This window comes from Bufo bufo, chromosome 3 (assembly GCF_905171765.1).
Source record: "Bufo bufo chromosome 3, aBufBuf1.1, whole genome shotgun sequence".
Taxonomy (NCBI): Eukaryota; Metazoa; Chordata; class Amphibia; order Anura; family Bufonidae; genus Bufo; species Bufo bufo.
Genome location: NC_053391.1, coordinates 291722396 through 291745752, shown reverse-complemented (window position 1 = coordinate 291745752; position 23357 = coordinate 291722396). Strand labels below are relative to the sequence as shown.

General features: G+C 44.4%; 1 protein-coding gene across 1 annotated transcript in view; it reads right to left on the bottom strand.

Annotated features, from left to right (window-relative positions):
• The window catches only part of SYNRG (synergin gamma), a 303838-nt gene that overhangs the window by 143985 nt on the left and 136496 nt on the right, over window positions 1-23357 (bottom strand). The window contains 1 exon segment of the mRNA XM_040424188.1: window positions 12050-12174. Within this exon segment, the coding sequence (XP_040280122.1) occupies window positions 12050-12174 (125 nt within the window).

Here is a 23357-nt window from a genome sequence, read left to right as displayed (position 1 = left end):
CGATCCGGCGGTTCCGCAGAAAGATAGCACATGATCTTTTTGCGGAACGGAAGTACGGGACGAAACCCCACGGAAGCACTCCGTAATGCTTCCGTAGGGTTCCGTTCTGTGCTTCCGTTCCGCACCGTTCCGCATCTCCGGATTTGCGGACCCATTGAAGGGAATGGGTCCGCATTCGTGATGCGGAATGCCCACGGAACGGCACCCGTGTATTGCGGGTCCGCAATACGGCAACGGGGCGCACACACCCGTGTGAAAGAGGCCTAAGCAACATTGCTCTTTTAAGGGTTCAGCCATATAGTGATTATACTATTGGGGAGGTTTTAACTACTGAGAATTTCAGCACTCAGGCAGAGAGCTCAAACGACAAGGTGATAGACAGGAAGGGGCATGTGATAGCAAATATATGGGGGGGGGGGGGATGGGAGAGGTGGTAATTTGGAAAAACAAATGTCTTAGTTCCAGAAAAAGTCAACTGACAGTCGGAAGATGGAGGACAGGAGAGGAGGAGAAAGTCACCAAATGCAAGTTGAGGACATTCTCACTAAAATGTTATATATGTTTCTGTTTCAGTTTTTGTATTTGTCTAAAGTGCACCAGCTCAGCTATGCACTTTTATGCCTTATGACTCTGTCTGCCAGACCGAACACATATGGGATTCAGGATGGGTTCTATTGGGAACATAAAAATAAGGAACATTATAAAAAGAAAAGTTTCAGATATATACCTGAACATAACAGACACACTATACAATAATGCGTATAATAACATGGAATGTTAAGGGGCTTCGTACCCCTGAGAAAAGATTGATGGTCCTGCGTCACCTTAAAAGTCTGAAGGTTGACATTGCATTGCTGCATGAGACGCATCTAGGTGCAGGAGAATGGAAAAGAATGTGTAAATTATGGGTGGGCTCCGCTTACAGTTCCCCAGCCAAAGGCAGAACGGCAGAGGTTATTACTTTAATACATAAATCTCTAGTACATAAAGTGCTCTCTGTAAAACCGGATGATGAAGGTAGAGTGCTACATTTATCTGTTGATACACCATGTGGCTTACTAGATATATTTAATATCTATGGCCCAAATAGTGATCAGAGAGACTTTCTTCTGAAACTGGAGACTCACATGGTGTCCCAATCAGCAGGATTAAGAGTGGTAGGAGGGGATTTCAATTCCGTACTCGACAAAGATATTGATAGGAAAAGAGATCTGAAGCTGAATAATCAATCCCGTTCCACAAAGTGTGATGATATGCTTGGTCCTTTCATAGAATCTGTAAACCTAGTTGACTCCTGGAGATGCATGCACCCTGAGGGAAGAGAATACTCCTTTTCTCATGCCCACTCCTCATGGTCAAGAATAGATTATATGTTTATATAATCTATTCTTGACCAGCCCTCATGGTCAAGAATAGATTATATGTTTATTAGTAAGGGTCATTTCATCAGAAATAAAGGAGATAATCATATCTGATCATGCCCCTCTAATCTTGACTTTAGCGGAAACTCAACAGAAAGGGAGTGATATTCTATGAAAATTTCCAACCTATTTAGCTAAAGACAAAGAATTTGCCTTACTCTTGAGAGGATGGTGGGGAGAGTATGAATTAGACAATATGGGTTGATGAAGCAGGAAAAATAACAACAGATCACAAATGTATAAATAGGATTTTGGGTAACTTTTACAAAAACTTATATGATGACACCCCTGATCCTATTCCACAGACCACAATACTGGATAAAATATCTCTCCCTAAAGTATCAGCTGAACAATTAGCTATTTTGAATGCCCCGGTGTCAGAGGGGAAGGTTTTGGATACTATCAAATCCCTAAATTCGAACAAATCACCAGGTCCTGATGGCTTGACAGGGGAGTTTTATAAACTGCTAAAGGACCAAATAGGGAGCATTTTAACAGCAATATGTAATTCTGCGCTAGGAGAGGGGGTCCTCCTCAATCACCTTCTCTGGCTTATATTAAGCTATTGCTAAAACCTGGAAAAGATAGCATGCATCCGGGATCTTATAGGCCCATTTCCTTGATAAATGTTGACGTAAAATACTATAAAAAATTATGGCAATGAGACTGGGTACCTATATGCCGACTCTAATAAGCCCTGTACAGGTGGGTTTTAACCAAGGCAGAGTAGCCGTCACTAATATACGAACGGTATTAGTGATCTTGGATAGAGTTCAGCACTGCCCCCACCAAGGAGAAAAGCCAGCACTGCTGACGCTAGATGCAGAAAAAGCTTTCGATAACGTGAGATGGAACTGGTTGGGGTCAGTGCTGGACAAACTGGGTTTTGAAGAACCTTTCCGTCAGTTACTGGGGTATATACACTGCTCAAAAAAATAAAGGGAACACTTAAACAACACAATGTAACTCCAAGTCAATCACACTTCTGTGAAATTAAACTGTCCACTTAGGAAGCAACACTGAGTGACACTCAATTTCACATGCTGTTGTGCAAATGGGATAGATAACAGGTGGAAATTATAGGCAATTAGCAAGACACCCCCAATAAAGGAGTGGTTCTGCAGGTGGTGACCACAGTCCTCTTCTCAGTTCCTATGCTTCCTGGCTGATGTTTTGGTCACTTTTGAATGCTGGCGGTGCTTTCACTCTAGTGGTAGCATGAGACGGAGTCTACAACCCACACAAGTGGCTCAGGTAGTGCAGCTTATCCAGGATGGCACATCAATGCGAGCTGTGGCAAGAAGGTTTGCTGTGTCTGTCAGCGTAGTGTCCAGAGCATGGAGGCGCTACCAGGAGACAGGCCAGTACATCAGGAGACGTGGAGGAGGCCGTAGGAGGGCAACAACCCAGCAGCAGGACCGCCACCTCCGCCTTTGTGCAAGGAGGAACAGGAGGAGCACTGCCAGAGCCCTGCAAAATGACCTCCAGCAGGCCACAAATGTGCATGTGTCTGCTCAAACGGTCAGAAACAGACTCCATGAGGGTGATATGAGGGCCCGACGTCCACAGGTGGGGGTTGTGCTTACAGCCCAACACCGTGCAGGACGTTTGGCATTTGCCAGAGAACACCAAGATAGGCAAATTCGCAACTGGCGCCCTGTGCTCTTCACAGATGAAAGCAGGTTCACACTGAGCACATGTGACAGACGTGACAGAGTCTGGAGATGCCGTGGAGAACGTTCTGCTGCCTGCAACATCCTCCAGCATGACCGGTTTGGCATTGGGTCAGTAATGGTGTGGAGTGGCATTTCTTTGGAGGGCCGCACAGCCCTCCATGTGCTCGCCAGAGGTAGCCTGACTGCCATTAGGTACCGAGATGAGATCCTCAGACCCCTTGTGAGACCATATGCTGGTGCGGTTGGCCCTGGGTTCCTCCTAATGCAAGACAAAGCTAGACCTCATGTGGCTAGAGTGTGTCAGCAGTTCCTGCAAGTCGAAGGCATTGATGCTATGGACTGGCCCGCCCGTTCCCCAGACCTGAATCCAATTGAGCACATCTGGGACATCATGTCTCGCTCTATCCAACAACGTCACGTTGCTCCACAGACTGTCCAGGAGTTGGCAGATGCTTTAGTCCAGGTCTGGGAGGAGATCCCTCAGGAGACCGTCCGCCACCTCATCAGGAGCATGCACAGGCGTTGTAGGGAGGTCATACAGGCACGTGGAGGCCACACACACTACTGAGCCTCATTTTGACTTGTTTTAAGGACATTACATTAAAGTTGGATCAGCCTGTAGTGTGTTTTTCCACTTTAATTTTGAGTGTGACTCAAATCCAGACCTCCATGGGTTGAAAAATTTGATTTCCATTTTTTAATTTTTGTGTGATTTTGTTGTCAGCACATTCAACTATGTAAAGAACAAAGTATTTCAGAAGAATATTTAATTAACTCAGATCTAGGATGTGTTATTTTTGTGTTCCCTTTATTTTTTTGAGCAGTGTATATAGAAAGCCACAAGCAAGGATTCACACAGGTGGATACTTGTCAGCACGTTTTGAACTGAAGAAAGGCACCAGACAGGTATATAAGGTAAATATGTCAAAATGTGAATTTTTGGATTTAGGGGGAAACACAGGTGAGAGGGGTACCATATTGCATAGGGATTGTGGTATTGCTCCTCCAAGAGACCACATCAAGTACTTAGGAATAAAGATAGGTTGCTTCCCTGCTTCCTTATATAATTTGAATTACAAACCCATACTAGAGAGAATATTATCAGACTCGAGAAGATGGTCCCAACTCCCATTAAATTTGATGGGAAGATGTCACTTAGTTAAGATGTCATGTTTTGCTAGACTTCTATATCCACTACAGGCGATTCCATGTTGCTAAAGCATAAGGATATAACAATACTAAAGTCACATTTTGTGACATTCCAATGGTCTGGAAAGAGGCCTAGGATAGGGCTAGATAAACTTAGATCTAAATTAGAGGGGGGAGTAAACTTTCCAAACGTGAGAGGATATAATCTAGGTTGTTTAATGAGACATATACTGGATTAGAGGAAAGGAACTAGTCATTATTCAAATTTAACACTAGTGAAAAGTATGGGGTCCCCATGGGACTTAATGGCGTTGGTGCATTCTCAGATCTCCGACTTACCACGGGAAATAAGAAGATCTATCTTACTTAGGGATACCATTATTACATGGAAAATCACGCGGAAGCTATTTCATCTATTTTACCAATATTCCAAGCACCTACCCTTATGGGGAGCAGCAGAGTTCCAGGAGGGTCAAACAGTTTGTTTTGGAGTTGGAAGGGGAAAGGAATAGAGAGAGTAGGAAACCTGATTCATGAGAAAGAACTAAGATGACATTAGAAGAACTATGTGATAAATATATTCTGAAAGGCCGTCAATATTTCCCATATAAACAACTCCTACATTTTTGCAGAGCAAAGTTGGTGGATATTAAAACGCTTTTGATACCCTCCTATCCTCAAATACTAAACATTCTTTCAGATCTTTACGCTTTTATAAAAACTAAGATACTTCCAGGGACATGTCATTCCATGTTCCAGGGATGGGCAAAACAATTAGCGATAAGAGACATAAGAAAGGAGATTCTTAGTGGGTGGACGGATTTTAGACAGCACATAATATCTGAAAACAGGAGAGAAACTCAGTTAAAAATCATGCACAGGGCGATTTATGCATTTACTATACCACCCTTGGCCTATAGGCCAGACAGACAAACAAAATGCTCAGAATAAAAATCTGACTTATTCCACGGGTTATGGGGCTGTCAAGAGTTGAAGGCCCTATGGGATGATAAATACACTTTACTCAAAAGATCTTGCTTATAAAAGGTAACGATAAATGGTACATTGATATTGTTTCATACGGGAGGAGGGGACTCAATCACTTTAACAGGAAGGGCTAGTCATTTACCTCCAATAGCGCACACTATTATTATGGCAACAAAAAAGTGTATTTTAACAAATTGGCTACTACCTCAGCCCCCATCCATAAGGCCTCATGCACACGACCGTATTTTTTTGCGGTCCGCAAAAACAGGTTCCGTTTTTCCGTGATCCGTGACCGTTTTTTCGTCCGTGGGTCTTCCTTGATTTTTGGAGGATCCACGGACATGAAAAAAGTCGTTTTGGTGTCCGCCTGGCCGTGCGGAGCCAAACGGATCCGTCCTGAATTACAATGCAAGTCAATGGGGACGGATCCGTTTGACGTTGACACAATATGGTGCAATTTCAAACGGATCCGTCCCCCATTGACTTTCAATGTAAAGTCAGGAGTTAATATACCATAGGATCGGAGTTTTCTCCAATCCGATGGTATATTTTAACTTGAAGCGTCCCCATCACCATGGGAACGCCTCTATGTTAGAATATACCGTCGGATTTGAGTTACATCGTGAAACTCAAATCCGACAGTATATTCTAACACAGAGGCGTTCCCATGGTGATGGGGACGCTTCAGGTTAGAATATACTAAAAGAACTGTGTACATGACTGCCCCCTGCAGCCCCCCCCTGTAGTTAACTCGTTGGTGGCCAGTGGGCCCCCCCTCCCCTGTAGTTAACTCGTTGGTGGCCAGTGGGCCCTCTCCCCTCCCTCCCCTACTGGTAAGTGACATGACCTGTCACTTACCAGTAGGAGGAGCTCCCGGCTGGACGCAGACATCGCAGCTCGCAGGTAAGTATAATGGTTCTACAAATTGCTAAGTAACCATGGCAACCGGGACTGCAGTAGCGTCCTGGTTGCCATGGTTACCGATCAGAGCCCCAGCGATTAAACTGGGACTCCGATCGGTACTCTCCGCTGCCACCAATGATAGGGGGGGAGATTTTAATTAGGAGGGGAGGGAGGGGAGAGGGCCCACTGGCCACCAACGAGTTAACTACAGGGGAGGGAGGGGGGGGGCCCACTGGCCACCAACGAGTTAACTACAGGGGAGGGAGGGGGGCCGGCCGCAGTGGCCACCAACGAGTTAACTACAGGGGAGGGAGGGGGGCCCACTGGCCACCAATGAGTTAACTGTAGGGGAGGGGGGCAGTTCTTTTAGTATATTCTAACCTGAAGCGTCCCCATCACCATGGGAACGCTCAGCTATGAAAAAGCTTTTATGCAGATGGATCTTCGGATCCGTCTGTATAAAAACTAACCTACGGCCACGGATCACGGACACGGATGCCAATCTTGTGTGCATCCGTGTTCTTTCACGGACCCATTGACTTGAATGGGTCCGTGAACCGTTGTCCGTCAAAAAAATAGGACAGGTGCATTTTCCGATTTTTCCACGGACCCATTGTAAGTCAATGGGTCCGCGAAAAAAAACGGAAAACGGCACAACGGCCACGGATGCACACAACGGTCGTCTGCATGAGGCCTAAGTCAAATACTGATAACTGTGAAGAAAGCATTATAGCTAGAACATACAACAGTCACACACAATAAAGAGACTCAGACAAGAAAATGGAAGTTTTTTATTATAAACTATTGTGATGACAAGGAGAGGAAGTCTTTAGTGGACCCCTTTAGATACACTAAATGGTATTTATTGGAAAAGTCAAAGGCACCATAGGGAAATTGGGAGAGGTAGCTCCCACTAAATAAGAATATCATAACATAATAACTACCTGATATAGGTTTTGGTTGCTAAGTCAAACAAGGTGGCAGAGTCAAAGGGCTTTTATAAGGTTATAAAATATCTAACAACTCATGTACGCATTGTTGAATAGCTAATTCATTTACAGATATACACTGCGTGCAGAATTATTAGGCAAATGAGTATTTTGACCACATCATCCTCTTTATGCATGTTGTCTTACTCCAAGCTGTATAGACTCGAAAGCCTACTACCAATTAAGCATATTAGGTGATGTGCATCTCTGTAATGAGAAGAGGTGTGGTCTAATGACATCAACACCCTATATGAGGTGTGCATAATTATTAGGCAACTTCCTTTCCTTTGGCAAAATGGGTCAAAAGAAGGACTTGACAGGCTCAGAAAAGTCAAAAATAGTGAGATATCTTGCAGAGGGATGCAGCACTCTTAAAATTGCAAAGCTTCTGAAGCGTGATCATCGAACAATCAAGTGTTTCATTCAAAATAGTCAACAGGGTCGCAAGAAGCGTGTGGAAAAACCAAGGCGCAAAATAACTGCCCATGAACTGAGAAAAGTCAAGCGTGCAGCTGCCAAGATGCCACTTGCCACCAGTTTGGCCATATTTCAGAGCTGCAACATCACTGGAGTGCCCAAAAGCACAAGGTGTGCAATACTCAGAGACATGGCCAAGGTAAGAAAGGCTGAAAGACGACCACCACTGAACAAGACACACAAGCTGAAACGTCAAGACTGGGCCAAGAAATATCTCAAGACTGATTTTTCTAAGGTTTTATGGACTGATGAAATGAGAGTGAGTCTTGATGGGCCAGATGGATGGGCCCGTGGCTGGATTGGTAAAGGGCAGAGAGCTCCAGTCCGACTCAGACGCCAGCAAGGTGGAGGTGGAGTACTGGTTTGGGCTGGTATCATCAAAGATGAGCTTGTGGGGCCTTTTCGGGTTGAGGATGGAGTCAAGCTCAACTGCCAGTCCTACTGCCAGTTTCTGGAAGACACCTTCTTCAAGCAGTGGTACAGGAAGAAGTCTGCATCCTTCAAGAAAAACATGATTTTCATGCAGGACAATGCTCCATCACACGCGTCCAAGTACTCCACAGCGTGGCTGGCAAGAAAGGGTATAAAAGAAGAAAATCTAATGACATGGCCTCCTTGTTCACCTGATCTGAACCCCATTGAGAACCTGTGGTCCATCATCAAATGTGAGATTTACAAGGAGGGAAAACAGTACACCTCTCTGAACAGTGTCTGGGAGGCTGTGGTTGCTGCTGCACGCAATGTTGATGGTGAACAGATCAAACACTGACAGAATCCATGGATGGCAGGCTTTTGAGTGTCCTTGCAAAGAAAGGTGGCTATATTGGTCACTGATTTGTTTTTGTTTTGTTTTTGAATTTCAGAAATGTATATTTGTGAATGTTGAGATGTTATATTGGTTTCACTGGTAAAAATAAATAATTGAAATGGGTATATATTTGTTTTTTGTTAAGTTGCCTAATAATTATGCACAGTAATAGTCACCTGCACACACAGATATCCCCCTAAAATAGCTAAAACTAAAAACAAACTAAAAACTACTTCCAAAAATATTCAGCTTTGATATTAATGAGTTTTTTGAGTTCATTGAGAACATGGTTGTTGTTCAATAATAAAATTAATCCTCAAAAATACAACTTGCCTAATAATTCTGCACTCCCTGTATAGGTTATTGTTATTTGATTGTGATATTACTTTGTAAAATCAAATAAAATGTTTTTTGGGGAAAAAAAATATCTGCTGGGAGGGGCAACACCGGGGATCTCCTCCAATCAGCTGCTAGAAGAAGCCTTGAGCGGCGCAGCCTCTTCCTTCCAGTGATATCACTGTACATCGCCTGTACATCACATTGCCTAGTTGCAGCTCAGCCTCATTCAAGTCAATAGGGCTGGGCTGCAATGACAAGCACCGCCAATTTACTGAAAACATGTTTACTCAATACATATGTACAACATTTACCATATGTTTACTTTATGTTTGTATTATTTTGTAAATGTCAGAAGGCTTAAAAAATTAGAATTAACTTTTAACATTTTCAAGAAATTTACTAAACTAACTTTCTATAGGACCAATTCAGTTATGAAGTCATTTTATGGGGCTTACATCTTAGAAACTATACCCCTAAAATTATTCAAAACTGATTTTACAAACGTTGTTAACTGTTTAGGTGTTCTACAGGTATTCGGCTACTTTCATAAATGCGTTTTGGTTTCAGGTTTTAAGATTCGGTAGAGGATCTGAAAACCTGATGCAGTCCTCCCCTGCATAACGGAAACGGAACAGATCTATTTTGTAGCCCATAGACTTTTATTATGACTGAATAAATAACTGAATCCATAACGCAATTCACCTTTAAACAACAAACGAAGTGTGAATGAATTTCATATGTGGAAATTCACTCATCGCTAGTATCTATGCTCATTTTATTATGTGCTGTTTCCTTGACACTCACCGTCCTGTTACCCCTTCATTATATTCTATCTACATTAGCCATTATCTGCCTGCCTCAGCCATGTACAGCTCACATGCTTTATTCAACTTCTTGAATCATCTCAACCCATCATGTCCCAGAGTGTAGGACAATAAACACTTTTACAAATCCCAGAACCATTTGCTCTCTCCTTATACTTTTGCTTCTAAGTTTAGGGGATCTCTCTCCTAACCCTGTTCCACCCTCTTATAATTTTAACTCCTTCCCAGTCACACATAGAAATCCTGCTAATCTCATTAACTTTCACTGTATGTCTTCAACTATGCACCCTGGAACTTGGGAACTTATGGTCAGTATGCAACTAACTCCCCTACATTCATGACCTCTTTCACGTTCTCTGGCCCTCATTGAAACTTGGATTCAACAATCTGCTTCCCCTGCTGATCTCTCTTATGGTGGCTTACATTTTCTTCATACTCCCAGACCTAAGAACAGACATGGTGGTGAAGTTAGCATACTTCTTTCTCCACAAGGCACTTTTCAGGTCATTCACCCAGCTCTTACTCATTACTTATATAGAAACATATTCTCATCTTTTAAAGTCCACACCCTTGGAATATTTCACCCACTCTCCTTCATCCCCATAGACAGCCCTATATCCCCAACTGCCTCCCAGCTTTTATCTCTAACCTGCTTTCATGGCCTTTCACAACTTTCTAACTCTCAGACCGTAAGACACTCAACCTGGTCTTCTTCAGGCTCTGCTCGGTTTCTGACTTCAACCCTGCTCTCACGTCCTCTCACCTCAACATTTTCTTCTTTACTATCGCCACTTCTCATCCATCTTAGCACACTCCTACTTATCACACATTCAGATGTCTACAACCCATTAACCTTCACAAACTTAAACTCTACAGTTATCATTGTCTCCAATCTCCTCCCTCTTGTGTCTTGATCTGGCTGCAAAACGGAATACTGACACTCTCAGAAGCACCTTGTATGAAGTGACACTTCTACACTCAGTTTCTGTAAACAGACAAAAGCAACCCTGATACACACCTCAAACTTACTTTCGCCAGTGATGCTCCAGGATTGCTGAACGCTTATGGAAAAAAAGGCATGCACCAGAAAAATTTCTCTATTACACATTTATAATTTATAATTCTGCCCTCTACTTAGCTCAACAGACCTATTTTACATCTCTTTACTATCCAATTAAAAACAGTCCAAAAGTGCAGGTGTCTATTACAGACCTCTCTACTTTAAAGAGAAAAGTGAAAACATCCAGCATAAAATGCCAGCCACCTTCATCGATCCCCCTCTCTACAGCACTTCTCCAGGTTTACTTTCTACATTCAATCCTGTTGCAGAAGAAGCCTCTATGATCCTCTCTTCTTCTTGCACTATTGACCCTATATCTTCATGCCTCTTCCAGTCTCTCTCACTAGCTGTCATTACCCACCTAAGTTAAATTTTTAACCCCTCTCTCTATTCTGGTATCTTCCCTTCCTCTTTCAAACATTTTGTCATAAGCGCATTATTAAAAAAAAAATATGGTATCAATAAAAACTACTGTTCATCCCGCCAAAGACGACCCTTCATACAGCTCCATTGACAAAACTATAAAATATTTATTGGGGTCAGAATATGGTGATGAAAAGAACACAAAGAAACACAACAAAAACTATATAAATATGGTATGGCTGTAATTGTACTGACCCAGATAATGAACGTAGTGGTCAGTCTTACCACATAGGGAATGCTGTTAAAATAAAACCTATAAAACGGCGGAATTGCATCTCCCCTCCTCATTTCAACTCCATGCGAGTGCAACCTTCTCTTATTTGTATACCAACTCACCATCAACCGTGCAGCGGCGAGCAGGTGCAAATACAAGCCACCCCACCCATTTCAATTAGACGGCTCATTCCTATACACTTGAATAGGAACAAGCTGTCCCATTGAAATGAATGGGATGGCTTGTAATTACACCTGCTCACCTCGGCACTATCGACGGCGAGCAGGTAAACAAACAAGGGAAGGCTGCGCTGGCATGGAGTTGAAATTGGAGGGGTAAAAAAGCAATTCCCCATTTTATGGGTTTTGTTTTTACAGCATTCTATGTGGTAAGAATGACTACTACGTTCATTATCTGGGTCAGTACAATTACAGCCATACCACATTTAGATTGTTTTTTGTTGTGTTTAACCACTTCCTTTCAATCAGCTGATCGGTGGGGTTGCCAGGTGTCGGATACATAGATGAACAATATTAACATTTCGGAAAAAGCCTTTAAAAGATATTACAAACGTTATTAACATCATTATCTCTACACTTTTTTAAAGGTGAAATGACAGTTAAATGTTAAAAGCCAAAGTCAAACGTTTATAGAATAGCAAGAAGTAAACACCTTTCCTCTATCCTTTAACTTCCTTCCATTACTGGCATAAGCTCTAAACACTGCATCAAAAACTGCAACTATAAATCCAGTCAAATGATTAATTGCATGAAATGTACCTGTAAAGTTACTGGTAGTTTCTGTATTGCTTTGCACGTTGAGGGTTTTGAATACTGCATATTTATCAGTCACAGCAGGGGTGCTTGATGTAGTTCCAGACACTGCAATTAGTGGAGTGGGTGCACTAGGAAAAAAATTGAATAAAGTTTATTTAATATAAGACATTCGCAACTTGAATCCTTGAATAGAGAGACAGCGTTTGAAGGTCCACAACTGAACACTTGGCAAGATGAATGCACTATAGAAAGGAGGGGGTCAAACACTAGGGGACAAGAAAAAGTGATGCGTGAGCAGGGCCAGATTAAAAGGAGGGCACATGGAGTACACAGTACAAGGCCTGCACCACTGCACAGGAAGGGGGACCTCCACATTCTAGAGCTGCCCTCCCTCAAGCATGCCTGCCCTCCCTCAAGCATGCACGCTCAGGGGAGTGGGAAGCTCTGGGTAGTGACACCTGCAGCACGTAGACAGAGAAGTATTCTACCGATGGGATGCTCTCTTATTCTGTTCTGTCCCTGTGTCTTGTTTCCATCCAGCTATGTAGAAACTTCAGTGTGGGGCGACCTGGGGGGGGTTTATATACATCTTGCTCTATTCCTGTCTTTACACTACTGGACAGACAGTCGGGGGGGGGGGGGAAGCAGACTGAGAAGACTAATCCTGCCAGGTTAGCTTACTGTACCTCACTTCCTGACCTCTTCTCCAATCTGGTTCTTGCTCGGCCACACAGCTATACTGCAAAATATCCCCCACTTCTTGACCAAGCTACCCTGCCAGAATGAGAAAAGTCCAGCTATCTGCAAAAGCTAAGGATATAGATTTGTATATACTAACTGGCTGTCTATCTTTGTAAACCTCAGTAACATAGATTGTTTTGCATGTAACTCCTTCCATTTCTTTACAGTGTGGATACCTTCAATGTGCATTCTACATTTTTATCACTGCAATCAACACAAAAAACATTATTCTCGTCAGTTTGATAAATCTCCTTTAATTGGGCACCACTGGCTGCCCATTTGGTGACCACATAGCACTGACAGTACAACTGATGAATAATCCATTGAGATAAGGGGGATTGCTGTCTGCCATCTACAAATGTACTAGTGACATAAGGTTTGATGGGTCTGATGAATCGGGGAGATGAATCCGGGAGGTACTAAATATCCCCTCCATACACACACACACACACACACACTTAATTTTCCTCTGTTCTTTAGTCAATGTTTATCAGGATCCGCTGCTTTTGATCCACAAAAGATTCCAATTACTGCTGGCCCTGTGTTAATCTTAGGGGATGAGATATAGTGCCACATGAGTAGTGTCTGCAACTCTGTATTCAGGTCCGGGCTCTCTTTAAGGTCTCCTGCACATGACTCATTAGTTAGTCCCCCCCTTACCCGGACAATCTCACCCAGTTGAGCCAGTACTCTCTGCTCTGCACTGATGAGGGGCAAACACCCCAAAACAGCTGTCTGCAGATGAGGTGCTGACCTATTTAATATCCAAGTCATGTCTCAAGGCTTATTTTAAGAGCTGAACACTGACTTATGGGATAGCTGCCTTTTACATCTGGTGGCATTAGAGGCAGAGCTTGTTAAGAGCTCATTTGCATCCCTTCCCTCCCATTAGTTAGTCCAGCATGTTCCACAGATGCTCAGTTGGATTCAAATCTGGTTGATTCGGAGCCTTGGTCATATTCCTCACATAAATTTTTTGTGGTTTGGCAGGGAGTGTTACCCTACTGAAAAAGGCCTCCACCAGCTTGCTTTCTTAAGGTATGTTCCCACATGGCATAAATTATGTAGATTTGAGTGCAGCAAATTTTCAGCATTGTGGATGGCAGGAGCATGTGGCAGCATGAATGGTGTAGGTGATCGAAAGAACAAACTGCGGTTAGCTAGAAATCAGACTGTTGTACAGGGAGCTGTGAAGAGACCTCAAAAAAGGAGTGAGCTGAAAAGGTTTGCAGTCTTTGGCTGATGGAAGAAATGACTGCTTCAGTGGCAAGCTATAAAATATATGAGTGGGAGCAGCACCTGGCATTTGCCATGGTTGGAAACAGTTTTCAGTAAGAGGCCAGTCTTGAGATGTTTGTACATGGCAACACGCCATCATTGTGAGATTTTTGCTCTCATAACCTAAAAGGTAGTTTGGTGATGAAAGTAATGACTGACCATTGAGGATGCAATGAAAATGAATATTCCCTTACGTCCTACCAGCAGCACAGATGGGGTTAACTGCCCCCCGTGGACTGGTAGGACCGGCAGAATTTTTAATGAGCCCAAAGAATAACCAATAGAAGAACTCCAGCTCCCTTAAAGGGAGGGGTTCACCCCCCAGCCCACCGTGTTTTTTTCTGTCCTTTGGACAGGTGGACTGGCGAAGCTCTCCCTCTCTGGGATTTGGAGACCATTACCACTATGTTTTTTTTGGTCTCTTCTTGTTGCTTTTCTCTGCGCTTCTTTTTTTCTTTTTCCTTCTCCCCCATTCAGCTGCTATGTCAGCGTTACCTGGGGGCGGTGTTCCTCTGGTGACATTAGGCTCCCCTCCTGGATGCATCGGCTCGTTCCGATCCGGTGTGGTATGGGCGCCGCCATGACCGGAAGCGACGCGTGGTTGCTGGCGGCGTCACTTCCGGTCTTTCGGCTGATCTCGATTTTTTCTCTCTTTGCTTAAAGCAAATTAGTCTGACAGCCGGAGGTTTTTGTTCCCACAGGAGGGGTGGGCCATGTAGAGGCAAATTAAATGTCTTTCTTTACCATAGTAAGGTTTTAAGCAAATAGCTTTACAATGACTCCTGGGGAGAGCTATTCCCTACTTAAGCTCCATGATAGCTTCAATCTGTCTCTGGTTGCGCTGCTTTAACAAGCTAGCTCCAGAGTCTCCTGCGTTCAGTGAGATATTTTGCTATCATCCGAATTCTATTCAGCTCTATCATAGTGCTTGACTTTGCTCCTCTGGTTCGTGCCGCTAACTAATGTTTGTTTCTCCCTTCGTTTTTAGGGATGCTTTTAATTTTCTTCTTTCGTTTCAGCTATGGCTTCTCCCAGAGAGTCAGACCAGCAACGGAAGTCAGCGGCCAAGAGGAAACACTTGGCCTGTTACGATTGCAACACGCCTCTTGACGACAGTTGCCCTTTTTCCAGGTACGACAGCTGCCGTTCCGGCACTGCTACAGAACCTACTATGCAGGACATGTACCAGTGAGCTAAAACTTACGTAGACGACTCCATCAAGGGTGTCGTACGCCTGCTAAATGAGAGGTTACCGGTTCCCTCTCAGACTCTGATGGAGGTTGTCGCTTCCACTGACAGACCTATGCCCCTTTCTGTGGGGTCATCATCCTCTGATGAGGAGGAGTCAACTTCATGTTTCTTTCCACCCAAAAAGACACAGAAGCTACTAAAGTCCATCAGGTCGGGGGACCATGATGTTGACGTAGGGGAGTCTTCCGATCCCGCCTGCCGGACCCAGCGGGTCTTTAAGGCAGATGAGACCCTTCTTTCTGTGATGCGCACAGAATGGAAAAAGGCGGAGAAAGGTCCAGTCCTTACCCGGAAATTTAAGTTAATGTTTCCGATGGCTAAACCCTTAGTGGAATCATGGGGTTCCATTCCTAAGGTGGACATGGCGATAGCCAAATTGTCCAGGCGCACTTTGGTTCCTGCAGACGATGGGTCTAGTCTGCAGGACCCTCTAGATAGGAGGGCAGAAGGTACCCTAAAAAGGGGCTACTCGGCGGCCGCAGCCTCTGCCTCGACATCCATTGCAGCCACAGAGGTCTCTTCTTTCTAGATTGAATCAGATCCAGACGGATGTCGACCAAAGTGTCTCTCGGGACGATATCCTCGCCGCCTTCAAATCCGTCAATCTGGCCATGGATTTCCTGTGTGACACATCCCAGCTGAAATTGGCGGCCAAAACAATGGCTCTAGCGTCTGCTGCTAGGAGACCTCTGTGGCTAAAGCCCTGGAATGCGGACAACGCATCCAAGTATAACCTCTGTGGGCTTCCCTTCGAACCGAACCGTCTATTCGGTTGAGAGTTAGACACCATCATGGAGGGTCTCTCAGATAAAAAGGGGAAGAGTCTCCCCCAACAGCCCTTTCGGGGCAGGGGTAGACAAGCTCGCGGGGGCCGACCCGGACAGCAGGCTGGACGTAGAGAATGGGGAGGGCCATCTAGAAAGTTCTCTAGACGCTCCCGTAAACCCACCAGGGAGGCAAAACCCTCCTGACTATGGGCCTCCCAGAGGCTCTTGGATAAACCCTGCTACCCCTGTCGTTACGCCTCTAGATTTTCCCGTACCCCTCCCTCACCTTTCTCTTTTCCAACACGTATGGGCCCAGGAAATCTCAGATCCCTGGGTCCAAAGTATAGTAACTACGGGCTATCTAATAGACCTTGTTTCTCTCCCCCCAGAAAGATTTATTGCTACGCGCAATTTTTTCCCGGCCAGACAAGGGATCATAGAGTCCTATATCCAGGACTACCTTTCCAAGGGAGCCCTGGAGGGGGTACCGGCAGGGGAGAGGGGTCTAGGGATTTATTCTCCAGTATTTCTCGTACCCAAAAAGACAGGAGATCTCCGGATGATCATAGATTTGAGATTCCTCAACCGCTTCGTAAGGAAAACCAGGTTCCGCATGGAAACCATAAGGTCAGTCAGCCCCCTCCTCAGCCCTGGGGACGTGATGGCTACTCTGGACCTCAAGGATGCTTACCTCCACATCCCGATCCATCCTTCCTCCCGGAAATTTCTCAGGATCGCGGTCCAGATTTCAGGAGTGCGCAGGCATTTTCAATTTGCCACCCTTCCCTTCGGAATCTCAGCTGCCCCCCTTATCTTCACCAAAGTGGTAGTATCGGTGGTGGCAGCTCTGAGACTCCAGGGTCCGACCATTGTTCCTTACCTGGACGATTGGCTTCTTCTTGCCTCTTCCCTTTACTCTCCCATCATCTTTGTGTCGCAATTTCCTTTCTGCTCCGGCTAGGCTGGATTATCAACTGGCAGAAGTCGAACATGAGCCCTTTAACTTCTATCCATTATCTAGGATTCGTAATCTACTCTCTGGAGATGTCCCTCCAGTTGACGCCAGAAAGAAGAGCGCGGATTCAGGACCTGGCAAGGTTCCTTTACGTACCACGACGAGTCTCCATACGGACTCTCATGAAGATGTTGGGGCTCATGTCAGCGGCTGCGGATGCAGTCCCTTGGGCTTTATGGCACCTCCGACCTCTTCAGTCGGAGGTCTTAAACAAATGGAACGGCAGCCCTGCGGGGCTAGATTCCCTGTGCTCCCTATCCATCCAAACCCGGAATTCCATCAGGTGGTGGTTCCATCTACCAGCAGGGAAGTCTATGACCCAACCAGTTTGGCTCATATTGACTACCGACACGTCCCTTGTAGGCTGGGGCGTCCATTTAGACAGATCCCCGGTTCGGGGATCTTTGTCTACTCAGGAGCGGCATCCTTCTTCGAATCTCCGCGAGATGCGTGCTATCCGGCTAGCCCTCCTTCACTTCGCCCCTCAGATTCGGGGCAAAGCACTGAAAGTTCAGTCAGACAACATGACTGCCGTGCTTTACATAAACAAGCAGGGAGGCACAAGATCTTTACACCTTCTTTCAGAGATTGGGGTAATTCTGCGGTGGGCAGAGCTGAACCTATCCCACCAATCTGCCACTCACATCCGAGGCTCCCTCAACATTATCGCGGACCGCCTATGCTGCGGCTTACCGACCATGGAGTGGTCACTGCATCCGGAGACCTTCAAACAGCTAGTCCTCAGATGGGGTATGCCAGAGGTGGATCTCATGGCAACCAGGTTCAACGCCAAGGTACAGAGGTTCTGTTCCCTATACAGGGAGGACAACCCCCTGGCGATAGATGCTCTGACAATACCGTGGAGGTTCAGGCTGGCATACATCTTCCCTCCTTTTTCCATGATTCCGAGGGTATTGATGAAAATCCGTCAGGATCAGGCTTCGGTAATAGCCATCATACCATTTTGGCCCAGGAGATCCTGGTTTACCCAGCTCATTCAGATGAGTTGGGGACAATATTGGAGACTCCCCCCTGAGCAGACCCTGGTGTCGTGGGACACTCATCTCTGCCCAGATTCAACCTGACAGCCTGGAGGTTGATCAGTCCCTTCCCAGAGTGGTTGGGCTCTCTGAGTCGGTCCTGAGAACTTTGTCGCATTCCAGAGCAGAGTCTACCAAGAAGGCCTACTCCCGAATCATGAGGATCTTCACCTCTTGGTGCAACTCCAACCAGGTGGCGTTTGCAGATCCGCCCCTCTCAGAGATCTTACAATTCCTCCAGGATGGGATAGACAGAGGTCTCTCCCCATCTACCCTGAAGGTCCAAATTTTTGCTATCTCGGCCTGTCTCAACAGGCCATAATCTCGGGACCCGCTCATCAAACGCTTCCTTAAGGGAGCGGAAAGACTGAAGCCTACAATACTGAAACCCGTTCCCCAATGGAATTTGTCAGTAGTTCTCAGGGGGTTATCATCTCCCCCCTTTGAACCCTTGGAGGAGGCAAGCTTTAAATTTCTAACACTCAAGGTGGTCATTCTTCTGGCCATAACCTCAACCATAACAATTTCAGAGCTGCAAGCTTTCTCCGCTTTACACCCATACACCATGTTCTTACAGGATAGGGTCCTTCTAAAATTTCTACCTTATTTTAGACCTAAAGTTCCAACCTTTCAAAATATCAATCAGGTAATCTCTCTACCTGTATTATTCTCCGCCTCCTCCTCTGATGTTCCAGTCCGACATCCACTGGATATATCGAGATGCCTCCAGATCTATGTGGATAGATCCAGAGAATTCAGGATAGATGAGAACCTCTTCATCCTGTTTGCCGGTAAGTCTAAAGGCCGTAAGGCGTCTAAAACTACTATTAGTCGCTGGGTCAAGGAAGCCATTAGGGAAGCTTTCACCTCCCAATCCTTAGATCCTCCAGAGTTTGTGAGGGCCCATTCTACTAGGGCCGTAGCTACCTCTGTCACGGAGAGAAGTCTTCTCCCCTAGAGTTGATCTGTAAGGCAGCTTCCTGGAGCTCTGAATCAACCTTCATCTCTCATTATAGAATAGATGCTAAGGTAGCAGAGTTTTCGGCCTTTGGGCAGACAGTTCTTACTTCTGCCAGGCATGAGGACCCTCCCTAGGGGATTCTTCTTGCAATCTCCCCGTCTGTGCTGCTGGTAGGACGTAAGGGAATCGTTAATTTCTAACGATAATTTGTTTTCCCTTAGTCCTAACAGCAGCACACAAATTTTCCCACCCTAAAGTACTTTCTTGTTATAGACACGGTGGGCTGGGGGGCGAACCCCTCCCTTTAAGGGAGCTGGAGTTCTTCTATTGGTTATTCTTTGGGCTCATTAAAAATTCCGCCGGACCTACCAGACAAACTTTTGTCCCAGAAAGATAAGGAAAATTTATTTTGGTGGGCAAGAGATAGAGATGCCCAAACTGGAGATTAATGGGACTCAAGATGGTATATGAATGGTATATCCGGATTACTATATAAAAAAATAAAATAATTGGATTGCCACTGTTTATTTAACCCCTTCAGGACCGAGCCATTATCCACCCTAAGGACCAGGCCGAAGTTTGGAAATCTGACTTGATGTGGTAATAACTTTGTAAGGCCCCTTTCACACGAGCGAGTTTTCCGCGCGGGTGCAATGCGTGACGTGAACGCATTGCACCCGCACTGAATCCTGACCCATTCATTTCAATGGGTCTGTGTACATGAGCGTTGTTTTTTCCACATCAGTTCTGCGTTGCGTGAAAATCGCAGCATGTTCTATATTCTGCATTTTTCACGCAGCCCTGGCCCCATAGAAGTGAATGGGGCTGCGTGAAAAACGCATTGCATCCGCAAGCAAGTGCGGGTGCGATGCGTTTTTCACTGAAGGTTGAGATGTTGTTTGTAAACCTTCAGTTTATCACGCGCGTGATCAAAACGCATCAAAACACATTGCACCCGCACGGAAAAAACTGAACAACTGAATGCAATCGCAGACAAAACTGACTGAACTTGCTTGCAAAATAGTGTGAGTTTCACTGAACGCACCCTAAACGCATCCGGACCTAATCTGTCACGCTCGTGTGAAAGGGGCCTAACACTTTCACTTGTTCAACCGATTTTGTGAATGTTTTCCTGTGACACATCATACTGCATTTTAGTGGTAAATGAGTCGATAAATTTTACCTTTATTTCTTAAAAAATAAAAAAAAATTCCCCATTGGTATGTATTAGTACCGGATCCGGCATTAAAATTGCCGCATTGATGGATCCAGTCTTCCGTTCTGCGCATGTTTAGACCTTTAAAAATGTAAAAAAATAAATACCTGATCCGATGACACCGGAGAGACGGATCAGATACTGCAATGCATTTGTTAGATGGATCCGCATCCGGATCCATCTACAAATGGTTTCTGTTTGCATACAGCTTGCCGGAATCCAGCAATGCAAGTGTGAAAGTACCCTTAACCCTTTAAGGAAAATAGGAGACATTTTAAAATGTCACTTTTTTGCAAATTTTCCATTTCAAAACAATTTTCCTGTAAAACAGCAAGGTTTTACAACTAGGGATGAGCGAATCGACTTCGGAAGAAACATCCGAAGTCGATTTGCATAAAACTTAATTCTAATACTGTACGGAGCAGGATCTCTGTACAGTATTAGAATGTATTGGCTCCAATGAGCCAAAGTTATTGACTTCGCGCAATAACTTCATAATTTGTTTGTACTGTAAAAAACTATTTCCCGAACTCTGGTTCGGTTCCAAGTGGTACTTTGGAACCGAACCAGAGTTCGGGAAATGTTTTTTTACAGTACAAATTAATTTCTTAAGTTATTGCGTGAAGCCTCTCGAAGCAATAACTTCGGCTCATTGGAGCCAATAAATTCTAATACTGTACAAAGCTCCTGCTCCGTACAGTATTAGAACAAAGTTTTATGCAAATCGACTATTTACAACCAAACAAACCCCAACATTTATTACCCTGATTCTGCAGTTTACAAAAACCACACCGCTGGGCTCAGAAGGGAAGGAGAACCAAATGGGATGGAACTGGGAAAAAAACAACAACTCAATTCTACCACAGTTTTGTGGGTTTTGTTTTTATGGCGTCCACTATGCGGTAAAACTACCACATATGTTAAAGCTAGATAGCAACACAATTTTTTTCTTATCAGGGGGGAAACCATCTTGCCTTAAAACTGCAGGAGTTTATGTTTTTTTTTTTTATATAATGATAATGGACATGGAAAATTAAAAACATCAAAAATTCTTGAAAAGTATCTTAAACATAAAAACGGGATTTAAACAATAGCTTATTTTCTGATGACACATTCCCTTTAAATACTTAAAAAGCAAAAAAAAAATGTAAAAAGTATTTATATTTATCACTCATTTTTTGCAGGACAATCTGTAGATTTTTTGAAGAACATTTGGGGTGTGTAAGACTTTTTCATCACTTTTTATTCAATTTTTTGGGAGGTAATGTGCAGGGGGAAAAAAGCTAAATCAGCCATTTTTATTTTTCCCCCCAGTTACCGTATATACTCGAGTATAAGCCGACCCGAATATAAGCCGAGGCCCCTAATTTTACCCCCAAAAAATGGGAAAAATTATTGACTTGAGTATAAGACTAGGGTACATATAGCATCTTATGCTGGTCCCCCTCATGGCCCTATGTGTCCCCTCATGTGTCCTAAACTGCGCACATAACTGGCTTTGTGTGTAAAGTATTTTACTAGTGTGTAAAACAAGCTCTCTCCTATTGATAACATGGCCGCCTCTGTACTCACTGTCACTATGAATGCACTACAGCGAGCGGGAGCGAGCTGGCCGGCGTGTGACTGACGTCACTTAGTAACGCTCCTCCCACTTCAGGAAGCAGGAGCGTTACTAAGTGACATCAGTCACGCGCCGGCCGGGCCACTCGCTGCAGTGCATTCATCGTGAAAGTGAGTACAGAGGCTGGACCTGTTATGAATAGGAGAGAGATTGTTTCACACACTAGTAAAATACTTTACACACAAAGCCAGTTATGTGAGCGGGGCCCCTTCATATATAATCACAGCATTTTCGGGTCGGCCAAATCGCTCCTACTGGGAGCTTAACAGAGGTGCCCCGCGGACGTGCTGGGAGCTGACCGGAGCAGCTGTAAAAGGTAAGTAACAGCTTCTCCGGCCCCCAACATGTCATGGTCTGTATTATGGCAATGTAAGTTGCCATAATACAGACCTAGACTCGAGTATAAGACGAGGGGGCTTTTTGAGCACAAAAATATGTGCCAAAAAACTCGTCTTATACTCTAGTATATACGGTACGTCATTTACCGTATGTGATAAGTTTTTATATTTTAATACTACAGGCGTTATTGCACGTGGTGAGGCCTATTATGTTGATCTTTTTTATTGTTTAAGTATTTAGATTTTATAGAAGGGAGGGGGGTGATTTGAATTTTTAGATATTTATGTTTTGTATATTTTTGAAAAACTTAAAAAAATAGCAGGAACACCCCCACAAGACCTGCTATTAATAAGCTGCTCAGACAATCAAGCCAAGTTAATCTGGTACTTGCCAATGTCACTCATGGTTACGCTTGACCATTTTTTTCTGCTTCCAACACATCAGCTTCAAGAACTGACCGTTCACTTGCTGCCTACTATATTATTACTATTACTACTTATTATTAAAGTGCCATTCATTCTATGGTGCTGTACATATGAAAAGGGGTATACAGAGGTCGCAATAACGCCCGTACAAGCGTCATAGACGCCTATTCAGGCCATTTTACTCCTTGAAAAAAGACTCATGCGTATTTTTACGCATGGTCTTTTTCTAGTTAGGAGCGCTGTATCAGGTGTGCCAGGTGGGCGCAGTGTATGGCCGCGCCAGGTGGGCGCTGTGTATGGCCACATCAGGTGGGCGCTGAATCTCTCTGTGGTATGGCAGAAGTGGTCTTATGTTTTTTTTTTTCTTATTGCTATTTCTGCACAGAAGACATTATAGAAGAGACTAGTAATGGTTTCCCCGCAGAAATAGCAGCCTCATAGTTATGTAGGACTATGTATTATATAAGTGAATTACCGCATAATTTTTACTCCTCCTCCGCTGCATTTGTATTTAGGCATAAACTATATTCACTTAAATTAATGTGTTAATTATATTCATTGGTGGCGGCCCCCCAGTATTATAACTATTATAATCATTGGTGGCGCAGTGGCCACAGGCCCCCCCCATTGTTATAATCATTAGTGGCAGTGGCCACA